Source organism: Oryzias latipes, chromosome 21, assembly GCF_002234675.1.
Source record: "Oryzias latipes chromosome 21, ASM223467v1".
Lineage (NCBI taxonomy): Eukaryota > Metazoa > Chordata > Actinopteri > Beloniformes > Adrianichthyidae > Oryzias > Oryzias latipes.
Genome location: NC_019879.2, coordinates 20,966,519 through 20,989,790, shown reverse-complemented (window position 1 = coordinate 20,989,790; position 23,272 = coordinate 20,966,519). Strand labels below are relative to the sequence as shown.

The window sequence follows — 23,272 nt, the reverse complement described above, 5'->3', positions numbered from 1 at the left end:
GCAGGACTGTTGGCAAGGAGTAAACCTTCCCCGACTTCATCATCTCTTTGTTTACACTGTCTCCTCTATCTTACAGCCCCTCAAAACCCTAAGCTAACATTAGCGGTGCAACAAAAATAGTGGGCAATATTGGAGCTGTCTAGCAATACTGCTTTGAGCAAGATGGCGGCTCAGATGAGAAAACTAAGACTTGCATGTTTTTATTCTAGTGCAAGTGGATGCATCAAAATGGATCGATGCAGGAAGCTTGTGTCCTGCTGCCAGTAGTTTGAACATAGCACCTACAACGTTTGTCAAATGGCATTTGTTTAATTCACCATGATATGGATAAACAAATACTCAGAAACTCAGTTTTAATGTTAATGTTATTTCTTTATGTATTCCATCATTAGAAAATTGGTATTAAAGACACCAAAGACCAAATTTCTTTGGAGTGGGTCTTTAAAGAGGCTTCTAATAATGGTGTGTTATTATTTGTCAATAATGATACTTGTAGGGACGCAAAATTGGGGAGGGGTGCAAGTGGGGGGGGGGGGGGGGGTAAATCTTTTTTCTGGGTTTGCTGCTCCCAGCCCCTAAATGTGTTGCTTATCCGACAGCGAAATGCCAAAGACAACGTCTGGGCACAGTAAAAGCAACAACAGTATTAACTACGATTTCATAAGAATAGGGATGCTTCACTAAGTTCAGTCATTTTTTGTTTTTAATTTAATTGTAAATAAAATACTTTTAAAGACTTGTTTATTTTGCCAATCAGCAATACAATTAGAGCCACAGCCAGTCGGTGGGTCGTTCAACTTTTTATTTATGAACGTAGAAAACGGAAACTGAAGAAGTGGCATATTTTGTGTGTGGTTAATGTTAAAGGGCACATCTTTGTTTTTGCTATTTTTGTAGCACACGAAAGATAATTTTGAATAACCCTAAATTTACCTAAATAACCCTAAATTAAATTTTAATTAAATGTCAAGAAGTGGCCCCCCACCCCCTCTGCAGAGACCGAATGGTTCCTCCCATGGCAGCAGCGTCACGCCTGCGCAGCGGCGACTGCGATTCACTGAAGTCAGAGCGACGGGACCCGGAGACAAACCTAAGCTGGGACAATTCACGGAGCCTTATGCCGCCGGGATCCTCGACCGTAGGGAACATGTACACACCCACTGAGCACAGAATCCGTCTTTTTCTCCATTAATGAACGAAAAAGGATACCTCGGAATCCGATAACCGCTTTTAGTTTGTACTTCAGAGTTTGATGCATCCGAAGGGTTTTTTCTGAACTTAATGTTCCAAATGAGAATGATTTTTGCTAACACTGGAACCCCACCCAGAACTTCGTATCGCAAACAGGTAAATAAACATATTTGGACCCCAAAAACAGTAAAGTTAAGACGTCTGCTAAGCAGACTTTATTATGGAAGTCGAAGTTGTCGATAGCTGTCTCTGATCTGAAATAAGCTAAAAATAAAACATCGGTTTGGCCGTGTACGCTTGTGTTTTAAAAATGATGCTAATTTTGCTGAAAGATTATTGTACCAGGAGGAGAGTGCCTGCTCCTTCTTGGGATACTGTTCAGAACCAATCTGCTGGACACGATGCATCACTCCTGATCAACTAGTTCATTATGCCATAAAAACGCCTCTTCCCGATCATTGAAATAGCTTCTAAACTTCTCCCAGTCTAAAGATCCGCACTTCTACTTGTGTTATTATCCTGTGGCTTGAACTTCATGGGCGAGGCCTTTTACTGGAAACCCTGCGTGTGTTTCCGGAGACTTCGTGACGGGCCCTGCTGGTCTGGGGCTGCCTGATAAGCTGCCATCGTCTCCCCATCTCAATCTCTCATGGTCCTGCATCTGGGCTGTCAGGCGTTCCCACGAAGATAGAGGAAAGGAGCTTAGAACTCATGCATCCCACTTTTTTTTTGGGTGGGGTGGGGGGTAGACAGGTTTCTGATCGGATTGTTGTTCTGATTACTCCATTATCTTGTGTTTTGGAGTTCTAAAAAGGTGATAAATGCATTTTGTTTTTGCCACTAACTTGTTTGGAAATGGGGAAAAAGCAAACGCCTCCCATTTGCTTCACATTAAAGGCATGTGAGCTGGTTTAGAAGTCGGTCACAAGAGAAGCTCCTCGGGGATGATGTTAGATTGCTCAATCCTGTCATCACTGCATGCCTGGGATTCCATCAGTTTCCTTTCAGCCAGTGATTCTTCAGATGGAGGGAGCTCTTACGGATAATTAGGGTCTGATAGGGAGCCTGAAGGGGAAAAAGGTTTTAAAGACAACAAGCTTTTATTGTCTGCTTACTTCTTTGACCTTAGATGAAAGAGGTTGTTAGATTGGCAATTTAAGGACTTTTGGAGGGCGAGGCAACCCTGTAACTCCTCCAAACCTTTTGTGATAAAACAAGAAAGAAAGGTTGAGTTTAAGAAAAAATGTAACACTATTTATACCAGACAGTAGTTGTTATCTGCACTAATATTAGGAAGACTGATCCCTGTGGGGCTCTGTGATGAAATGGCAAACCATCCAGGGTGTAGCCCCCCTCTAACATTGGCTAGGACTGGCTCCAGCAACCCTATGTCCACAAAAGAGATTGGCAAATGGATGGATCCCCGTGGGATGAATGTGCTTGTTGTGGACATGTGATGGAAGTTGCTTAATCTAGTGTTGAGACTCATCACGCGGTGTCTTCCTGAGTGAATTTGTTCATGTTAGCTAAAACTGCTCTTCGTCTTGCATCCATCTGTCTTTCAGCTGCCTGCAGCTCCACTGTCCCAGCTCATGGCTCCGCCCAGCCCCAGCACCAACAGCAGCAGCACCGGAGGCTGGGACCAGCTAAGTAAAACAAACCTCTACATCCGAGGCTTGTCCCCTTCGACCACAGACCATGACCTGGTCAAGCTTTGTAAGCCGTGAGTACCGCACTTCCTTTCATTCTTACCCTCTATCTGAGCTGGGATTGATTTTTCTTTAGCAAACGACGTCTACCTGCAGCGGAGAGGCACGTATTGATGGAGTGTTGGGAATATTGGAGGGGAAAAAAAGGCAAATGCTTAAATCTTCAACCACAAAAAAAAAAGGTTTATGCTTGTGTAATTACATTTTGTGTACGTTAAAAAAAACTCTGCTGCTGTTGATGTCAAATGTCAGATGTCAAATTTGTTAGAGATTTTAAGAGTGAAGACAGAGGAAAAGATACAATTTACTCATCATGTTATTCCCAGTTGCATCATTGAGTTTGTATCCCTGCAATTGTTTTCATTTTTAATAGAGTAAATGTCTAAAAATAAAGTGGTCTGAGCAGCAGCATGTTGGGTTTTTATTACTAAAGATAGAATGTAAAACAATTAAAAGTCTTTAACTTTCTTAACTTTTTAGAAAAAAATCATCTTTTGCTATTGTTGTGGAGAAAGTTCTCGTATTTGTTGACTTTTAATGTATATTCATGATGCTTTTCTTTTAATGCATTACACAATTTCGGAGTCACACACATATTTCTATGCTACATTCTAGAAAATCAACCCGCTTGACTTTTTTCAGAGGTTGCAAACATTTTTAAATATGTTAAATGTATATGTATGTCATGCACTTATCCGAGTAAATACATTGCACTGACTGCAAGAGTGCTTCAATTGCCAACATGCCTTGAACTCACTACTTGGGATTAGAATTTAGAAGACAAAGAGGTCAACAGTTCTCACTCTTTAACCTCATTTAGTATCTACGGTGGCCCTAAGCATAAATATATTTCTTTTTTTTTTTTTACAATAAATCCAATTGTGTGATTCCTTTTAGTGAATATAGAATTCCTCCTTTTTAATCAACTCTTTCTAAAATGCCAGTTTTAAGTCTAATTTTAAATTTTTTATTCTTACTTTTTGAAGTTTTTTCTCATCCAGCTAATGCTTTAAAAATAAATAGTAGCTTTTATAACATTTTTATCTTATCATCCACAACTAACTAGGCTTATTAGCAACATTTGAAGTGGAAAGGAATACATTAAAAGTCTGACTTTTTATTTTTTATTTCTATCTTATCGAAAGTGCCCTAAATTCCCATCACAGAATCTGTTAGTAAAAAAAATCTTAACCATTGCATCATAAAAGATCGTTTTTAGGCCAATTAGAGTGGTTTGGTTTTTAGATAACACATGATAAAAGGTGTTGTTGGTGCAGCACAGGGACTTTACCAGGGCATTAAGTGACCTAGAGCCTTGTTTGACACAGCTTGACACAGTGGTTTGGTCTGGCTGCAGAATAGCGGCTGTTTAAGAGTAGTGTTTTGCACACATGGCGGAGTTTTCAGCACCGCGTCGAAACCACTTCCTGTTTCTCATAGTTTTGCAGTGATGTCATGGATTGTTGCTCAACCCTCTTTCTCTTTGTGTGTTTTAGAACCGGCTGTTCCTGAAACATAGCACTATTAATACCCTCTACTTCTCCTTTAGGTATGGCAAAATCATTTCAACGAAAGCCATTCTTGACAAGACTACAAACAAGTGTAAAGGTGAACGTCTGTTTCTCTTCCATTCAGTGTTTTTTATGGCTTCCAGTGAAACGGAGAAGTCAGGAAATCGAAAGCCAGGCTGTTGAATGTTAACTATTTTAAGCCACAGACCTTGTGTCATTGTTGTCCATGCTTCCTGGGTTGGATGACCAATTCTTCCTCTTCCTGTTGAGCACCATGACTAGTTTAATTGTAGTAGGCTGTCCACCTGACTAAAAATGGACTTCCAGATTGTGTGCAGTTGCAGTGGCATTAAAAGACCTCTCCTCAGGATGACCGAAGCCTCACCCAATCAAAGGGTTTCTAATACACGACTGTCTATAGAGCTCTCAAACGATCATCTAATGATGTTCTTGGATACTGGTTTTAGCCAAAAGAGGTCTTGAAAAAATGGAAAACCAGCTTCAATACTTTTATTTCAGCAGTGTAGCTGCAAGAGTCCGTGTTCTATTACGAGAGCTAGTTTGTCATTCACCAATGGAAATAGTCTAAGTTTCGTTTCAAAGTCAGACCATGTCACACTTTCATAAATTGAAAAATACCAATGACAAACAAAGTTTTTTTTACAATGTAGACCTATTTAGAGCTTTTTTTTACCCAAAGAATGTATACAAGTGAGCTTGTGGTGCGGTGGCATCAAGAGGACCTTGAAGTCATTAAGTTGACCACAAATTCCTCAGTGTTTTATTACCACACATGAGCCTATCTGCCCAGCTGTGAAAGTTTGGTCAAACTCGTATCACAATACGAGGATGTCGGTGGGCAAACTAGCAAATCTACATCCCAGATTTAAAAAGACAGTTTGGGTCAGACAAAGACTCTGAAAGTTCAACTTGTTTTGTACCCACCGGGAAAAAAAGAGCTGACGGGAGCCTCTAGCATCTGTATACTCAGCTCTTTTTTGTCTATGTGGTCACATGACGCTCAGCCACAAACTCACACAATCAAAGCACACTTATGTTTGTGTATTGGACAAATTTAGTGCTTATCTCACCATTTGAATCAACCAATCAGCTCTGTTCCTTTACTTTTCATACCTTTCCGGGAGCTCATTCATTTTCTACAAAAATATATAATAACATTATGTCATATTTTTGGTTTTTGTTAACCCTTGAGCAGTAGTCCCAAGCAGATGAAACATACTGTAACTGCATGTTTTGCAGGTGAAACATACACCTAACTATACTGTCTCCTCAGGATATGGCTTTGTGGACTTTGACAGTCCTGCCGCCGCTCAGAAGGCCGTGGCTGCCCTGAAGACAAGTGGTATCCAAGCTCAGATGGCAAAGGCAAGGATTCACGACTGACTAATCCTGGTATCAAATACATATAAGTCACCCAGCAGCACTGCTTTGCTCCCATCTGGCCGGACAGGAAACTTAACCCTAAGCCTTGTAGCATTAAATAACAGAACAGGAATGCCGGCCAGCAGGGTGTATGCTCCACAACAATTGGTCTGTTGTGACGGATCTGTGCCTCCGTGGCTGAATCATGAAGGAAGCATGTGCTCTGCGAGGATGTGCATGAACTGTGTCTAAAAAAATTGCTTTCAGGTGTTTTCTCTGTACCTGATTGTCTGAACTTAAATCCTATATCAGTTTCTTGTGAGAGATGCTTCTACGATTACATGTCAAGGAGTTACTAGACACAGCTTATTAAGTACAGACCAAAGGGATATAGTAGTTATTAGTGAACACATCGTCAGGGTATTCTGTAACAGAAGCTATAAGGTGCTGTCATTTATGAAATTAAAGATTCCAAAAGATGGAACAATCTGCCATTTATGACACCACAAGACCCTTTGAGAAAATCCAGATCAGAGAGTACGGGTTATTGAGGTTTGCACAAACAATGCAACTGCTGTACAGAGAGAAGCACGTTTGGTTTTAAACAAACCTTGGGTGTGGTTATTATCAAAGCTTCAGGAACTTTACATCTTCATAGACATAAACCAGAATTGTAAGATGCCTCCACAGGAGAGTCATACTGAACGTTCTTCTTTCAGACTTTAGATTTTAGGGAGCCAAGATTACGCCTAAAAAATACAAAGCCTTTTTAGTTTTATAATAGAAATTTTGACCTTTAATATAGATTTGTAAATGTTCATAAGACTAATTCACTTAGCTGACAGCTCAGAGTGAAGTCAAAGTACGGTTCAACACAATAATGGCATCTTTGAAGTGTAGAGACCGGTGATGGTACCTCTAACCCTCTACCTCTAACTCCCATAGATGGCAGCACTAGTTATCCAATATGTCAGTGCCGCTGTTTAATTCAAGAAGGGCCCAAGTCCAGAGACTTAAGTTTGCTAGTCCTCTGAAATTATAAAATTTTATAGCATTCATAAGCTATGAACTGGTGCTAAATCTCGGTAAAGTATTAACCATTTGGTGTAGCCTCCCTTTAAGCTATGCAATTAAAATCATTTCCTGGAAAAAACAAACCTATTGGACTTGGGCCCCTTTTGAACGAACCGATTCAATTATATGTTGTAGAGGAATAATTAAATACAAATTGGCAATTACTAGTACACTTCTTGGAAATAAAAAGTCCAGACATTTGTGGTTTCATTTCTGGATGGATTTCAAATATGTGATATCTCATTGGGTATGGTGGCGCAGTACCGGTAGTTTCCCATTTCATGCCATGTGAAGTTTCCGTGACATGCTCTGCTGCTAGTATTTTACTGTCTTATCATTTTATATTCTAATAACAGCACTATGTTCTTTTTATGCCTTTCAAAAGCTCATTTGGACTGTTAAATGGTATATGGCGTATACTTGTATAGCGCTTTTCTACTGCCCTAAATAATTATTTAATTCTTAAGCGGAGGGAAGTGACTAACGGAGAGCTATGAAAAATTAGTGTCTTTGAATTCTGATGTTACTCCCGCTTGATGATATTAGTCGCCGGTCATCCACGTCTGCGCGGAGCTGCTAGTGCTCGGAAGTACACAACATCAATTATATAACTTTATAGTGGTCATGCTAAAACAAAAAGTTATTACTTACATTTAAATATAAACTTTTGTGCATCAGAGCACCATCACGTGAAGAAAAGCCCTTCTCCTCCATGGTACACAGCGCGACGGTTAACACCCTCGCGGTGGAGGGCTCGGCATCCCTCCGCCGTGACAGTTAGCCCTTAAAAAACTATTTGGGACAACCCTACTCCTCCAAATGCTCCTGCAATTGGAGAGGTAAGGAGAAGCCATAGGGGTAGGGGAAGAATTCGTATTCGGCCTCAATGTCTTATCTCTAGTCTGTGAAACACCAAAGGAGCTTCCAGGATTGACCTGTGGTTTTACTGATGCTGTTAAAAGTGAGCAGAAAATCAGATCGGGGGAGCTCCTGCTGCTGCAGCTCCTTGAGAAAGTTCTCTTACGACTGTGAAAGTGATTAACTCCTGGAAACCCGAAAATAAAGACATGCAACCCAAATCCTGTAGAAGTAGATGACATTTGTGTCTCAATGCATCCTAAGCATGTCTTTTCTTGGTGTGAACATAATAATTCCTGTTGTATTTTGTGTATTTTTCCTAACAATTATTAAGCAAAACCTTGGGTTTACCAGCAATACATATATGCCTTTTCTGTCACACAGCAACAAGAACAAGATCCAACCAATTTATACATCTCCAACCTACCTCTGTCCATGGATGAGCAAGAGCTGGAGAACATGTTGAAACGATTCGGCCAAGTTGTTTCCACACGCGTCCTGAGGGACTCCAGTGGAGTCAGCAGAGGAGTGGGCTTTGCCAGGTGAAAACCCTTCTTTGTTAGCTTTTTATTACACATGGATTCAAGAAACATTGATTTACAAAGGAGTTGAATGTAATGTATCTGCGCCCGTTTTTTGGCCAAAATAAACATTTTAACATCATTAAACAGGAAGAGAAACCCAGCCAAGAAAAGAGAGAAGTAATAGTGTTGATTTCATAACCCATAAGAACCTTAAACTGCAAAACAATTGGGAAGAAAGTCAGCACCATCTAGTTACCTTGATATTCTAAGATGTGTTGCAGTTGTGAAGTGAGAAGTCTTCCTTTAAAAAAGGTTTTCTAGGGGTTATTAAAGAAACTCACATTTTTAAAAAGAAAAACATCACTTGTGGGTTTAAATTATCCCGATTCTCGATGTGTTAAATTCAGATTTTATGATAAACAATGACTACAAATATAGAATTTAGAATCTGCTATTGACTTGGAAAATGTTAAGGTAAACCGTTTTTTTCCCATAGTTTCAACTATAGTAAAATTAATATTTGGAAAAATTGTCCACCATATAGTGATTGTTAATAAAATGAAGGATATAAGAATGATCAGTAGCAGACAAAAAAATTGTGTAAGAAAAAGCCACTACGTTATGTGTTTAGGCTCCTTGCTCCGCTCCATTCTGATGCATCCACAAAAAGATCTTTGTACGTCTTTGTTTTCCTCATCTAAGCTGGCATCTGGCTCAAAACTGTACGCCTGGATGGCGCCAATATTGCTCGCCACTTTTGCCGCACTGGAAATGTCAGGTTGGTGTTTTGAGGGCCCATAAGCTGGCAGGAGAGCACATAAACAGAGAGCTCTCAGTAACGGGGAGGTTGCTCTGCGTCAACAGTCCCGCCCACAACTCCGAAGTGAATTTGTACTGAACTACTGCCCCTCTGCAGAAACTATGTCCTAGAGAACGACACAGGCTTTTTGATTTAGGCGAAAAGCAGTATAATCATGATTAAAAGACCACTGGCAACACTTTACGACAAATTAAAAGATGATCAGAATGGGACTTTAACAAACATTAGATATTAATCTAAACCTAAACCTACCCACCCCTAAAAAAATAATATTGATACCAGGAAGCTAAACTGCAAGCTCACATGACATTACACATGCAGTCAGGCTCACTTGCTTTCAGCAACTTAAGAAACACAATTCTTGTATCTCTTGCATGCAAACTGGCTGTAAAGCCTCACAGATGGCTCCCTCCAGTATTTGACATGGAGCAGCTTTAACCTGCTTTTCGTAAACTATGGGTGTGCCTCTGCATAGTCAAAGCAGGGATTGCCACCCTGATGTTGCCCAAGATATGTATGAGAATACCGCAAAACGGACATATTTTCTTTTTTTAATCAACAGTAGGAATCAGCATTTTTAGTTTAACACAAGACAAATATTCTGTTATCTGTTTTTTGATCTTATTTGTTACCTTCAAACTTCACCCCAAAACCATAATTGTTTTTGTTGATATCCATGCAGACATCTTTGTATGTATAAAAATGCTTAAGTATTTCTTTTATACTGGTGAGTTGCTGGTTGGACTACCTGTTGGACTTGTAAAACCTGATATGTGACGGACATAGCCTTCATCCCCACAGCAGACTTGAATGGCAGAAAATTGCCATGCAATTAAGAAGATATGCACACCGTTTTGCAGATGATAAGAATCTTTTTCTCTACAACGCCACCACTTCCTCCAAGATGTAAAGGAAGTAGGTTTAGGAAAGCACCTGCTTTTGCGCCCGTGTCACTGAAGTTATCACTGACTGTCTCCTATCTGCAGGATGGAGTCGACAGAAAAATGCGAGGCCGTCATTTCTCACTTTAATGGAAAGTTCATCAAAACACCTGCAGGGGTTTCAGGTAAGCCTCAAATGAGGACATCTTTTTGTTTTTTTAGTGCAAGCTGCAGAGAGGAACAAATAATTATTATGAAATAAAATAAGATGTTAACTCAATTTTTTTTCCACCATGATCTCACTATCGTGGGTTGGGTTAAGAAGTGGCTCCATAGATGAGACAATAAAGGGCTGGGAGGAAAAGTCATCCAGCAGGAGTCAGTGAGTCCGCTGCACTTGCTCTTTCTGCAGTCAGCACAAAGTGGCACAGCATCAAGAAAAGGAGGGAGAGCAGCTCTGCGTGACCTCTGCTTCTTCTCTAAGCTTTATAATTGGATTATTAGACTGAAATAGGCTTTGCTGGCCTTGCCTCTTTTAAGAAGGGGTGGAGATTACGGCTCTACAGCTGCCAAATTAGGTGTGTCTGTTCCCAGGCTGCTTAATAGATGTGTGTTAGTCAGTTTTGTGGTTTAAGCCACTGGAGCGACAGATGTGGTCCTTTGCAAGTGTGTGATGGTACCGAGTATCTTAAAGGCAAGCATTTCCGTTTACGTCATCTCTTTTTGACATTTTTTATTTTTTTCCTGTCTTCGCAGCGCCGTCTGAACCGCTGCTGTGCAAGTTTGCTGATGGAGGACAGAAAAAAAGACAGAATCCAAATAAATTTGGTCAAAATGGTCGCGCCTGGGCTAGAGACAGCGACTGCAGACTAGTAAGCAATGCACACACTGCAAACAGAGGCAGCCTAACAGGAAAAGGACACTAACCTGAAGTAGAAAATCAATTGAAAGTTGTCAAATTGTTATGTGGCAAGTCATTTTTACTTAACAAGAAATCTTATAATAAAAATCAAGAAACAAGGAGTCAAAGGGGGAAAAAAAGCTAACTGTTGAATTTTATACAGACCAATCATTTAGCTACTTCTGAGCAAATAGTTTGTATTTTATGAGATTTTATGTACCTAATTGCGCTTTGCTTTGATTAAAGTGACCAAAAACTAGTGGAATAGACTCGTTTTAGAACAGAATGTGAACAAAATTTACGATCTTAGCACTAGTTGGCCCACCTTAATTAGAATCTAAAACTGGCAATTATTCTTAGTACATAAACCTACATTTTTGTTTTCAACACAATAACAGTGATTTTGTCAGTCTAGCTTGATGACAATAATTGAATTTTAAAATGTTTAATTATTAAAACAACATCCTTAAAATTAAACCAAAATTTACAGTGCTTCTTATTACATTTATGAATAAATAAAATGTCAGCACCTGAAAATGTGAAAAAAATAAAATGGCATTAGCTTTTCTTAAATTGAGCAATTTGAGTTTTTTATTCTTAATTCAAAATGTTCTATTCTCTCGAGCATGGAGCAAAAGAATTATTTCCTTACTTCTAGGTCGTAGCTTCTAATGAGACAAAACTGTGCTGATTTTGAGAAAAGCTTGGAAAGGTGTGATGCACAGAGACGTTAAAACAACTTAAAACCCAGTAAAATATCTTGAATGTCTAAAAACAAAGTTTGAAATCTTTCCAAGTATCAAATAGTTTGCTGTGCAGTTAGGAACAACAGAACCTGAGCTGCATGTTCATGTCACCCATTGTAAGCTTCGCAAAGCAGATTATATGTTATTTTGATCAATTGTTTTACTGATCTTGAGGAGTTTCTGTTATGTCGCCTTCATAAAAGCAAAATTCTTGAGGCCAAAGTGAAATATGATAAAGTGAGTTTATGAAAATCAGATACCATGTCGGACATTTTTCAGTCTTTGTTAAATGTAAAATAGCGAAAGAAAACTTTTTTTTTTTTAAATGTGAAAACAAACTCAGACCTAAGCTGCTTCATTATTAGTTATTTTATGTGCACTTTAACTTTTTAAAAACAAGCCAAGTTTTCTAATAATATTTTTCAGGTATTGTGTTTTGCACACAAATGTAATACAAAATGTCACGTTTCTACACGTTTATGCTCCATCGACTGCAAAAACGGAATCTTGAGAACGTATAAAGAGCCTCATTTCAAGAGAAAATATCTTACTTTCTATTTGAAGCAAAATAATCTTATTAAGAAGGTTTTTCAATGGCAAAATTATCTTAGGTTGAGAAAACATGTCTAGAATGACTGGAATTTTTTCTTAAGTCAAAATTCCCCATTGGCAGATTTTTTTTGCTGATTTAAAGAAAATCAGCCCATGGGGTAAACCTTTTCAACTTCTTTTTTACGGGCCTGTTTTTGCAGTGGAGACATTTCATGTCATGTTTGGGTTGAGAGGTTTATTTTCTTCAGCTGAGTGGCTCACCTTGTGACTTCTTCTCTGCCAGGCTGGAATGACGCTCACATACGACCCCAGCGCCGCTGCTATGCAGAACGGGTAAACGGCGTGCAAGCGTGTGGTTGTGCTCTTTGTTCCTCTTGTGTGTGACACTTGTCATAGTGTGAATACACCCATTTTTTTTCTGTTTTTCACAGATTCTTTCCAGCACCCTACAGTATTTCCAGCAGGATGATTGCTCAGGCGTCCATGTCTCCCTACATGTCTCCTCTTTCAGCGTATCAGGTTTGCACGGATATCATTTTGGTTTAAAGGCTCATTATCTGAGCTGCAGAAGTTGTTTTGGAATTTTAGAAAATGTGGGTTAAATAGGACGCAGAACACCATCCTGGATTGTGTTGTGCTCAGTCGTAGGTGATGACTGGAGTTGGCATTAACTCTGTTATGTGTGTTTGTTGGTGTTTCAGGTGCAGAGTTCCTCCTGGGTGCCTCATCAAGCCTATATCATGCAGCACCCAGTAAGACAGCTCTCTGTAATCCTTCTAAAGCATCTCCCCTGTCATTTTAATGCAATTAATGGAAGACTTAGTTTCACATACAATGACACTAACATTCTGCAAGTACTTGAGTTAAGAAGTGAAAAAAACTAATGATTTTATAGAATCTGGTTAAAGAAAATCTAGAATAGTTTGTTTTTAAACTTAAAATTGTTGTTTTTGATCTACTCTCATTCAATTTGCATTTAAATCTCAAAAATTATATTATTTTTTTATAATATCCTATTCTATTCTATTGCTAAACATTATTTTTCTCCCTAGGAGATCAACATTTTTAAAATAATTTTTGTGTGAGAAGAAGCTTCTTTCAATACGTTCACCATGTTCTCTCTGATCAGGGTGCAGTAATATCGCCATCTATAGATCCGTCTGTGCAACTGCAGCAAACTTCCATCATGGCCCCCCTCTCTCAGCAGATGAGCCACTTGTCACTGGCCGGACCAGGATCGGTAAGGGACTAGAAATCATCTGGCACGCCATTTACTTCGAAATTAGGACTTTACTATTACACTTGTGTAATCTGTTTGTGCTCTTTTGCCACTTCTCTAGCAGTTTATGGCTGCAACCACACCTGTGCAGGGAGCGTATATCCCACAGTACACACACATGCAGACGGCAGCTGTTTCTCTAGAGGTAAATGTGACCTGACGTGTAAAACCATGTCATAATTTAAATATTTGTTTCAAATAATGCAAATAATCTTCTATCTCCTCTAGGAAAGTATCGGACAGTCACAAGTGGATTCCTCTAGTAATCATTCCTCTTACTCCTACCAACAAACCAAATAGGGCTGAGATTACTTTGAACACTTGAACAATTGCAAGAAAAGTTCTTATCTACAAATCCAGCGGACACAAAAGACCATTTTCTAGGATTGGAAAACATTTGAGGAGGACTTTTTATTTTTGCTCTCATTTTCAAATGATCCAAAATTCATCAAATGAATCATATTCTATTTAAAGAAGTTTTATTTTCATACTAGAAAAATGTTTATTTTTACTAGGGGTTGCCAAAAAAAATTTAAAAAAAGCTAAAAAAAAAAAATCATGTTTCTAGTTGTAAAAAGTGCATGCTGTTAAAAAAAATCTTTTGTTATTTTTTTTTTTCCAAAATGTTGCATTTGCTGTGTTAATGCTTTTATGGTGAAATGTCTTAATTTCTGGTATGAGATTACTTTTTAAAGAACATCAGTATGATTGTGAGATTTGCCTTAATCGTTTCAGTCCAAAAATTGTGCAGAGCAGAGAAGCATAGAGCAGAAAAGGTTCGGAGAGATCAGTAATAGACAAATTCAAACGTTTTTTTAGTTCAAACAGTCAAACAATTGACTCCATATTACAATTTTACAAGTTAAACACATATATTTTTTAATTCCCTGAAATGTTTGGATGTTGAGTGGTCCTGCAACAGACTGGCGACCTGTGCAGGGTGTACCCCGCCTTCCCCCAACAGAAGCTGGGATAGGCTCCAGCAACCCTGTGACTCTGCAACACAGCTTTTCTTAAAAGATTTTTAAAAATTGGCACCATAGAGTTGTTAAAATACATTTAGTGGGACTGGAATGGAGGACAGGTTTTCGTTTGCTGGTTAAACTTGTTTTTTGAGTGAAATTCTTTTTCATTTTGATGTTTTCCCCCTTTATCGGAACAACATCCTGAGCAAAGAACCACCGCAAACTGAAAAAATGAAAAGCACGACAAACTCTGGACAACCTAAGGAGTTCAAATTAGATGTATGTGTGTTGCACCTTAACCTTTTGTTCGGCACTTTTGATTGTAAGATAGTTTTGTGCTGATTGTAATATGATGTTGTGCTTTTGAGAACACAACATTATGTTTTGTGACTCTGCAAACTTAAATTACTTCGAACCGCTTGCCTTTTTTTTTGTACATTTAGAGGTTTTTTTTTTAATGTATCATAGTATGTATATAGACAATCATGAGGAAGGCCCTAATGAGTGTTACACAACTCTACTGAAAAACTCTCAGATGAAATAAAACCAAATAGAAAGGTAACCCTTGTGCTATCCTAGGCACTTTACCATTGGGAGTTGGGTCATCTGGACCCACTAGACAGTGCTCTGAACCTTTTTTCTTTAATGATTTGTGATCTTCACTGGTGTCCATGGATTACATGAAATCTTTCCACCTTCATCCACCTTTGTCATGGTAGGGAGAGCACGTCAATGTAAGGGTGGGGTCATCTAAGATAGCACAAGGGTTAAGGAATTAGTGGTTTTATATGGCGAGGCTTTAGAGGACAGGAGCGATGAATTAAAGCAAACATTCTGACTTTAGTGCCCTCCTGCAAGCCTGTGGTTGGACTGGGTTTTTAGTCAGCTGACCAGTTATCTACCTCAGTTTTTTTGTCCTCTATATTTAGGTCGGGTTAGCAGGTCCAGCCCGCCCCTCCAGACCAAACGCCGCACTCAGGAGCCGGCAACACACTTCTGTTATCTTAAACGTTCGAAATACTGTTTTATTTCTCTCCAACTTGTTTTATATGACGTGTAAGTTACAGTCCTAAGGAGGAGATGGCAACGAGAATGTTTTCCACGTGTTTCCTCGCCTGCTCTTCTAAGAGCAGCATAGTCTGGATGCTGATGTTCAGCATTTCAGAGAAGCTCTCTCTGTGAAGCTTTGAATCGTCAATGAAAATGCTCATTGATTTTGTCTTGGTTCAAGAAAACAGCTGCAGCTTTTTCTTCTACATTTTGCTGGAATGAGTGATAGACGTAAAGGGCTGCTGGAATTATACTTGAGATTTCTGTGTAACCACTGAGGCTGACAAACTTTGTCTTTGTGAGGTTTATGCTGCTACTAGTGTCTGAACCAAGTGCCACAGTGTCTCAGTTTTGGATTGAAAAGGTGCACAAGTGTAAAGCAACCACCATATTGAATAGTCATTAAGTTAATTGAGAAAGAATTTTAACTTATGAAGATTTTTGTAAAGACGGCTTGAGAAATGAGGCTTTCATTGAGCTATGTGAAAGTTTGTGTACAGAGTTATGTACAAAGCAAAGAATTTCTCCTCTGTTTGTTCAAAAAAAAATGTTTCCCTGGATTGTTGCATGATTCTGTGCATTTCTTTTCTTTTTTTCAATAAAATCAAATAGGTGCTTTAATTGGTTTTCTTTCAGTTATTTCACAGATTAGTTCAAAGTGAATCCTTCGTCCATCTGATTTGCAAGAATTAATTTGATACAAACTACTCAATGTATAACCAAACAGGTATAAACGTAGCCTAAAAATCTTGAAAATGCACAAAAAAATATAGAATTCATTTGATGGTCTTTGTGTTTATTTATTTATTATTGAGCAGAGTGAAAACTTCTGGAAAAAAAAGGCAATGAAAGGCTTTGCTCTCAGGTCAGATGGGGAGGACCTGGTGAGGATGGCATGAACACGGTCACTCCGTATTGTTCCCAACAGTGGAGACCTGGTCAGAGTGGGTTCTGGTCTCAGAGACTGAGGCGTAGGGCATACATTGGGGCACTCATAATAGTTTGGATAGAGCCGTCTGTGAGCAGCCCTCCACATGGCAGATGGGATGGCCCCCCCCCCCCCCCCCCCCCCCCCCCCCCCCCCATGGTATCCTGCAGAGTGTTGTGCCACCCTACGGGAGGCCCCCAGCTCCAGACGAGCAGCGAAACTCCCACTTCAGCTGTCTGTTTGTGCCACATGCTCCTACAAGCAATGGACTTCAAGCCTGGTTTTCGTCCTTTATGAACAACCCTCCCCTTTCCAGTTGATGCACATCACACTTATTGTCCTTTATTGTCAATTCATGTTTATTTTTTCACTAATGCATACCAATTCTACCTATATTTGTATAAAATGGAAATCTGAATCCTCACAGATAAAAGCTGAATTTATAGCCTAAAATCATTAATATTTTTTCTGTCGTTTACTTCTTGATGTAAAATTGTTTTAATACAACTATGAAGTTGCAAAATTACTTTAGTAAAACATTTTTAAAAACTTGAATTGTTTATAGAAAAGTTTCACATGAAATTTGAAGAAACTGTAAAACTAAAAAGTGCACATTAATCAAAGGTTGAGGTTAAGCAGCCCTTATAGAATATCACATTTGTGCTGATTATACCTATGAATATATGTGTGATATTTTTTATATTATATAATTTATATTGTTTTACATTACATGAATTTATTGTTCGTGTTTTATTCACAAATCAAACCTATTTCTTTTTTGGGTGCAGCGCACCCAAACCAAACCTGATAACTGTAAAAAGCAACACAAATACGGAATATTTAGCGCAACATTCACGATGCTGTGTTTTTTAGTTCTTTATTTTATAGGAAATTATTTCATTTATTGTTGTTTGTCAATAATTTATCGACATGATTTCTGTTATCATACGGGGAATGGCTGCAACGTGCGCACGCGGGGGTGACGTTTTTTTTTTTTTTTTTTTTTTTTTTTAATGTCAAATTTCGAAACAACAGCAGCAACAGTAGACGGTTCCTTGTGCTGTCATGGAGTCGCAGGAAAGGAGATTGGTTTTTAGGTCGTTACTAATCTGTTCCGCCGTGTTTATTCAGGCACAGTTCAGCTGCGCAGGAGGTAAGAAGCTAAAACCTAAACTGAAGTGTTCGCGTGTCTAAAGTATATTTTTGTTTTCAACGCCAACCAACCAACCAGGCCCGTGAGGCAAGTCGTGTGTCCGGATTTGGTGCCAGATTAACAGAATCTACCCGATAAATGAAATAATCTTGACACTGCAGGCCTGTTTGTAAATGTTACCCGTTCTCTTCCTTCTTGTCCAGATTAAGAATATCATCTGTTGTTTGTTTACGCGTTAGCTTCACCGTGTTGCTTTGCGAAACACTTCACTAATCTATGCAACTTTGCACAACACTTTCCCCCTAAGTTTGAAGTAAAAACATGCGTATATTTAAAAATGATTAAAAAGCCAGAAATATTTGACGCACTTTGAATTTATTTATGATTAAAACGATACTGAGATTATTGGAATTGTTAATATACTCGTACAGTTAAGTGAAATACATAAATCCGGTGGTCTGACGTCACTTCCTGTCAAGAAAGAGCTAAAGTAAACGGGAACAATGGTCAGTGGTCACAAGATGTAACTGATATGTCCTTTTTTTAAATTGTTTTTTCCGTCTGTTTGCTTTTATCTGCGTTTTATCTGCTCTTAATGCATTTCAGAATTTGTTCTCAAATTTTCAGTTTACGGTTTAGTGTCTTAACTGACAGAGGATGTAAAATTTGGAACAATCTTCCTCTTCAAAGAACTTTCACAAACTTGGTTTAAAAAAGCTCTAAAAAGGTTTTCTTCTTAATAATTGTACTCTTCCATATGGCATGTCTTTTTTTTGCGTGATATAATTATGTAATTGCATTAATTGGATATGTATTGTTTATTATGGGGTGGCCACATGTTATGCCCCTTGTGGGTTCCTTGTGAGCATTGTTGTATAGTCTGCTTTTATTTACTAGTTTTTTTTTAACAAGTGATAAATGAAATAAATAAAAGTAAAAAAAAAACATGTTAAAGGTTTGTGCAGAATGACACACTATACTGTTATTTATCCCACAGAATTTATTCTTGCAGAACGGTGACTTACTATTCAAAACAGTGACTGATATAGAGCGTCATTTGCATTGCACTGCGGGCCGGCAAGAGGATTATCTTTGAAACATTTGAGAAAACTGGGATGCGCTTGTATGAAATGTGTTTAGTGGACATAGATCTTCAATAGTGATTGTCTAAAAAGCAGACACTAAAAGAATCTGTGTGCTGAATAAAGATGACATTTTTCTCGTAGATTGCCCAGCAGACGGACGTACCTGGGTCACATTTGGAGCCAAATGTTACCACTTTGTCCACGGAGAGGAGGAAGCGATCAAAAGCTACACTTTCGACAGCGCTAAAACAATCTGCAGAGGCTTCAGTAATGTCACATTTATGTTTCAAGTACTGGTATTTTTTAAAAGCCAGGAAGAACATGGTGTGTCTGAGATCAATTTTTAACGTTTGTTTGTTTTTTATGTTTATTTTTTTGTAGAACTTTTGACCATCCACAGTGCGGAAGAGAATGAATTTGTCATTAAATATAGCCCACAAGTGTGGAAAGGCAACGTCAACGTGTGGCTGGGAATGTATTATGACACAGACAGTGAGTATCATTTTGAAACATGCTGATCACAACATTTAAATTTGTTCTTATTAGCAATTAAAGATTGATCTGCATTAGTTAATGGAGGTAACCAGCTGAAAATACATCTGACTGGTTTGGGAAAAATAACAGAAGGTCATAATTTGCTCATAGGAGCCACAGATGCCAGGCCTACCTATTAAACATATTAAAAGTTCCAAGTACAATGTTTCTGTCGAAATTAAAAGAACAAAAGTGACGCTCCTGTGCTGTCTCCCATCTGTTCAGCTGATACCATGAGGTGGTTCAATGACAAGCCTGTAACATTCACTAATTGGGAGTACAGCCCTTATCCGTCCGACCTCCCGAAGGTGGAGACGTGTGCGGCTCTGCACAGCATCTCAGGAAGATGGGAAAACGTCAGCTGTGATGAGGAGGAGGAGAATGGAGTGATCTGTGAAACTGCTCAGAGTAAGTTTCATTTTTTAGGCAAATACTATGAAGTTATGCTTCTTAATTTAACTAGATAAACTTTGAAAATGTCATTAGTGGAGCACTTTCCATTTCCGTTTTGTTTGTCTTAATCACATTCATAAACCCATTTCCAAAATTGCTTTGGTGTGTGAAAGACATTACTATGATATGCTGTTATAAACTATAGTGTCTCAAAAGGATCACAAAGACAGCTGGGACAAAGCAATCCAATGTCGATGACTTTTTTTTTAGGCTGTTGTATAATCTAATGGTAAACTGTGCACAAATCATATTTATATAATTTAAGCTATACTCCTGGTGTGGCAACATGCTAGCAGAAAGCTAACTAAAGAACAAACAAAGCAAAGCCTGTATTGGGGATCCAGAAAGAGTGACAGTAGGATGAGAAAACATGCTTTAATGAAATTTTTAAAAATGTCACGTCGTAATCTTAATCTACAAGATTTGTTTGCTACTTGAAGCATGTACCTGCATCAATATACCTTAACTTTATTTAAATAGCACTTAAGTATAAAGCAAAAAATACACACATTAAAATAAAGATACTAGAATGCTGCAGGCTACTCTGTAAGAGAGGATTTAAATGTTGTTAAAAACTGGAAATGCCACAATTCTTCACAGTTACACCATTGAACTGAATCGTGTGGAAAATGAACTGTTGCATCCCTAGAAAAACAACAATAAATCTGCAATCATGTAAATAAATAAGATCACTTGTGCGTGGGTGGGAGAGTTCTCACTTCCTCTGTTTTGGATCATATGCTCAAAAAATTGCTAGACCATTGAAGTTAAACCATTTGAAGTGGAGAAAAGGGAGTTTGAAACTTAAGTTTTTTTTAACATTTTCTACTAAATGTGGACATTTTCCAGCAAGGAGCTATTTATTGTTCAGAAGCTGAGAAACCAGTAGGGTAAAGAAGGTCTTTGAACTTTCTGTTGTTGTGTTTTGTTTGACTTGTGTCATCTCTACAAATTGTTGCGTTTATCAATTTTGCACAGAATTGCCGTCTGTTTGTATTGATTTTTCTCTGACCTTTTGTTTGTGCAGACAGCAAACATGTTCTTTAAAACTAAATCTCTTTTCTTTGTTTTTTCAGAGGCAGATCCGCCAAAAAGGAGTAAGTATGTCTTTGAACTTTTCGTTGTCGGTTTTTTGTGTGTTCTCATTTCACTGTGTTAACTGTCGGGGCCTTCCTTGCATTGTTGCTTGTTCTCCTTAGAACCCAATGCGCTGCTCTCCACCCTGGTTATTCTCAGTGTGGTGGCTGTGGTGGGAGTCTCTGCGGGAATCTGGTTTGTGCACCAGAGGCAGAACTCCGGTTCCCCCATCTTCACTGCGTTTGAGTACCACCCGCCGTTCCGAGTGCCAGACACAGACGAGTCTTGCCTCGTGGAGGCAGAGGAGACTGACGGCATGCCCTAAGATTTGTTTTCTCTGCATTTGATTACAGGGAAACACTGCAGGGCTCTCCTCACAGCATGAACATTTCATACAGAGACGAGTTAATTCTTGTATCAGCTGTGCATTGATTTTTAATCATTGGGATGCTCCCATAACATATAGAAGTTTGGGGGAAACGTATCAATAAGCTTACTAACTTCTTTACTGAGGCATATGAGCGTCTTTCTGCTGCTTTCTCCTCTAATGATGTTATGAATATATTGATTTGAAGCTAACTCTTAAGTGCTGTGAAAAAACACCTTTCCCCTCTTTTTTTTATTACATTTTTTTCTCCTGGTTTTCAAACATTCAGTCGAGTGATTTTAAACATTAAGATATTGTGAATAAAACTAAATGAGCTAAATGATGGGTTCACTTGTTAAATCAAAAATCCACCCAGACCTAATTGCTTTTATGAAAAAATAAAGGAAAACATGGGACTCACTTGTTCATTTAACCAAAACGGAAGCGACTGATCAATAATAGCACGGATAGATGTCTAACTAGAACAAAAGAAGAACATTTGCTTTGATCAAAACTTTCAAGCTATTTTTTTTGTGGATTTTAGTAGCTTTCAGCGTTATAAATTAAGTATTTTACTGCTAGTGTTTCAAAATGGTAACATCATATCTGTTATCAGAACACGGTGGTGGTAGTGCAGTGGTCTGTGGTTGCTTTGCTGCTTCAGAACCAGCTCCTCTTGCCATAAATGATGGCTTGTGCTCTCTACCAGTACATTTTAAGGAAGAACATTTGTCAAGCTTCACTGTGAAGTATAGGTAAAGTTTAGACTTTTATTTTTTAATCCCACTGAGCCATTTCAGAGTTTTTTTTATTTTTCTTTTAACCAAACTCTAAAAACTTTTTAGTTACACTAAATCAGAAAAATGACCGAGACTTTTTCACAGTCCTGCATGATCTGCTACAAAAAAAAAACATCCAGAGACAATACACAATGCTCAACAAAACACTAAATTATTAATTAGGCCAAAATAAGCTTTCATTTTTGTGGGGAAAAAAGTGTTAGAAAGAGATCAATGCTTGTTGTTTTGGTGGTATTTTTAGGTTTATTATTTGAGTGGGCTTCTCTTTCTCTAAAAGTTCCTTTGATTGCAAGTTTTGGCTGCCAATAAGACGTTGCTTACCCGTCATCTTCTAAATTTCTAACAAGTTTTTATGAGGTTTACCAGCGTATAGTGTGAGGGGACTTCAGGTACATCCAGTGAATGTGTTGTTCTACAAACCTACATAGTTTGAAGGCATCCTTCTTGGTTTCTGCCTAAACTATGAAACCTCAGTCTGGCCAGTGTTCACACACACAACTGCACTTTACTCCTAATTATACTTCTATCCAGAAACAAAAGCTGCATGGAAATCTGCCCCATGTGGAAGTAAGAAATACCACAATTCTCAATTGGATTCTTGAAGTGCAGATCATTTTTAGCATAACACATTATATACATGCAGCAGTATGTTGAAATCCATGGCAAAAACAAATATATCTGTTGCTGGTTTTTAGCTGTTTGATAGAACATTTAGAAAAAAGTTTCTCCATCACGCACTGCAGTGGATTTTTTTTTTGTTTCACTAGAACTAATGCAGGACAGAAGAATATGAGGGAGCCTCTTTGAGCTAACCAGCCTTTTTCAATTTTCTGTTTGAGTGTGAATTTTGTGAAAATGTGGCCAAATGTTTATGTGCTTGATGTTTCTGGGGAAATGTTGTACCTAATTTATGTGTCTATTAAAAATGTATACTTTGATATCATGATTCTTATGTTACATGTGGTGGGAGCTTTAAATACATTTTCTTTTGAAAGTATAATTTTGCTGCCCGTAGAAATTCAATAATAACACAAGTGTTAAATTGGTAAACAAAATGTACTGTGGATGAAAGAAGACAATCATAATTTTGCTATTCCCAGCATTTCAGATATTAAATAAAATTGATGTTTGTTCTATGAATGCATTGAATTTTTCTGGTCACTGCACCTCATCTGCTTTTCAATTGTAAAGTTCTATAAGACTGGAAGCTTTATTTGAAATATTAAAGTCTTAAATACTGCTTTTCTACCTTCCTTGGAGGCCCAAAGCGCTTTGCAGTCACAGTCTCATTCACCCACACATGCACACACACACACTTTCACACACTGAAGTGGAGACGGGCGGCACAGTCAGGGTCTTGCCCAAGGACACGGCGACATGCAAGGCAGGAACCAAACCTGCGACCTCTTTACCTCTGTACCACGGCCAGAT

General features: G+C 38.4%; 2 protein-coding genes across 4 annotated transcripts; both read left to right on the top strand.

The window, feature by feature from the left end:
* Positions 1-1,046: 1,046 nt before the first annotated feature.
* On the top strand, positions 1,047-14,814 carry LOC101175607 (RNA-binding motif, single-stranded-interacting protein 1). Of its 2 annotated transcripts, none has more exons than XM_023950479.1 (13): positions 1,047-1,347; positions 2,757-2,914; positions 4,450-4,508; positions 5,706-5,797; positions 8,111-8,268; positions 10,057-10,136; positions 10,708-10,823; positions 12,434-12,483; positions 12,582-12,669; positions 12,852-12,902; positions 13,280-13,390; positions 13,494-13,574; positions 13,658-14,814. In XM_023950479.1, exons 1-13 carry the CDS (start codon positions 1,282-1,284, stop codon positions 13,727-13,729), a joined length of 1,182 nt encoding a protein of 393 aa, XP_023806247.1. In that variant the 5' UTR covers positions 1,047-1,281; the 3' UTR covers positions 13,730-14,814. The 2 variants fall into 2 exon arrangements, with proteins under 2 accessions (XP_023806247.1, XP_004081778.1); XM_004081730.4 differs by having other exon boundaries at positions 1,048-1,347; positions 13,491-13,574.
* Positions 2,696-22,981, top strand: cd302 (CD302 molecule). 2 transcript variants are annotated; one of them, XM_023950480.1, is made up of 6 exons: positions 2,696-2,732; positions 18,827-18,877; positions 18,992-19,102; positions 19,370-19,552; positions 20,674-20,694; positions 20,797-22,981. In XM_023950480.1, exons 1-6 carry the CDS (start codon positions 2,711-2,713, stop codon positions 20,997-20,999), a joined length of 591 nt encoding a protein of 196 aa, XP_023806248.1. In that variant the 5' UTR covers positions 2,696-2,710; the 3' UTR covers positions 21,000-22,981. The 2 variants fall into 2 exon arrangements, with proteins under 2 accessions (XP_023806248.1, XP_004081777.1); XM_004081729.4 differs by lacking the exon at positions 2,696-2,732 and adding an exon at positions 17,377-17,525 and having other exon boundaries at positions 18,752-18,877.
* Positions 22,982-23,272: the final 291 nt, after the last annotated feature.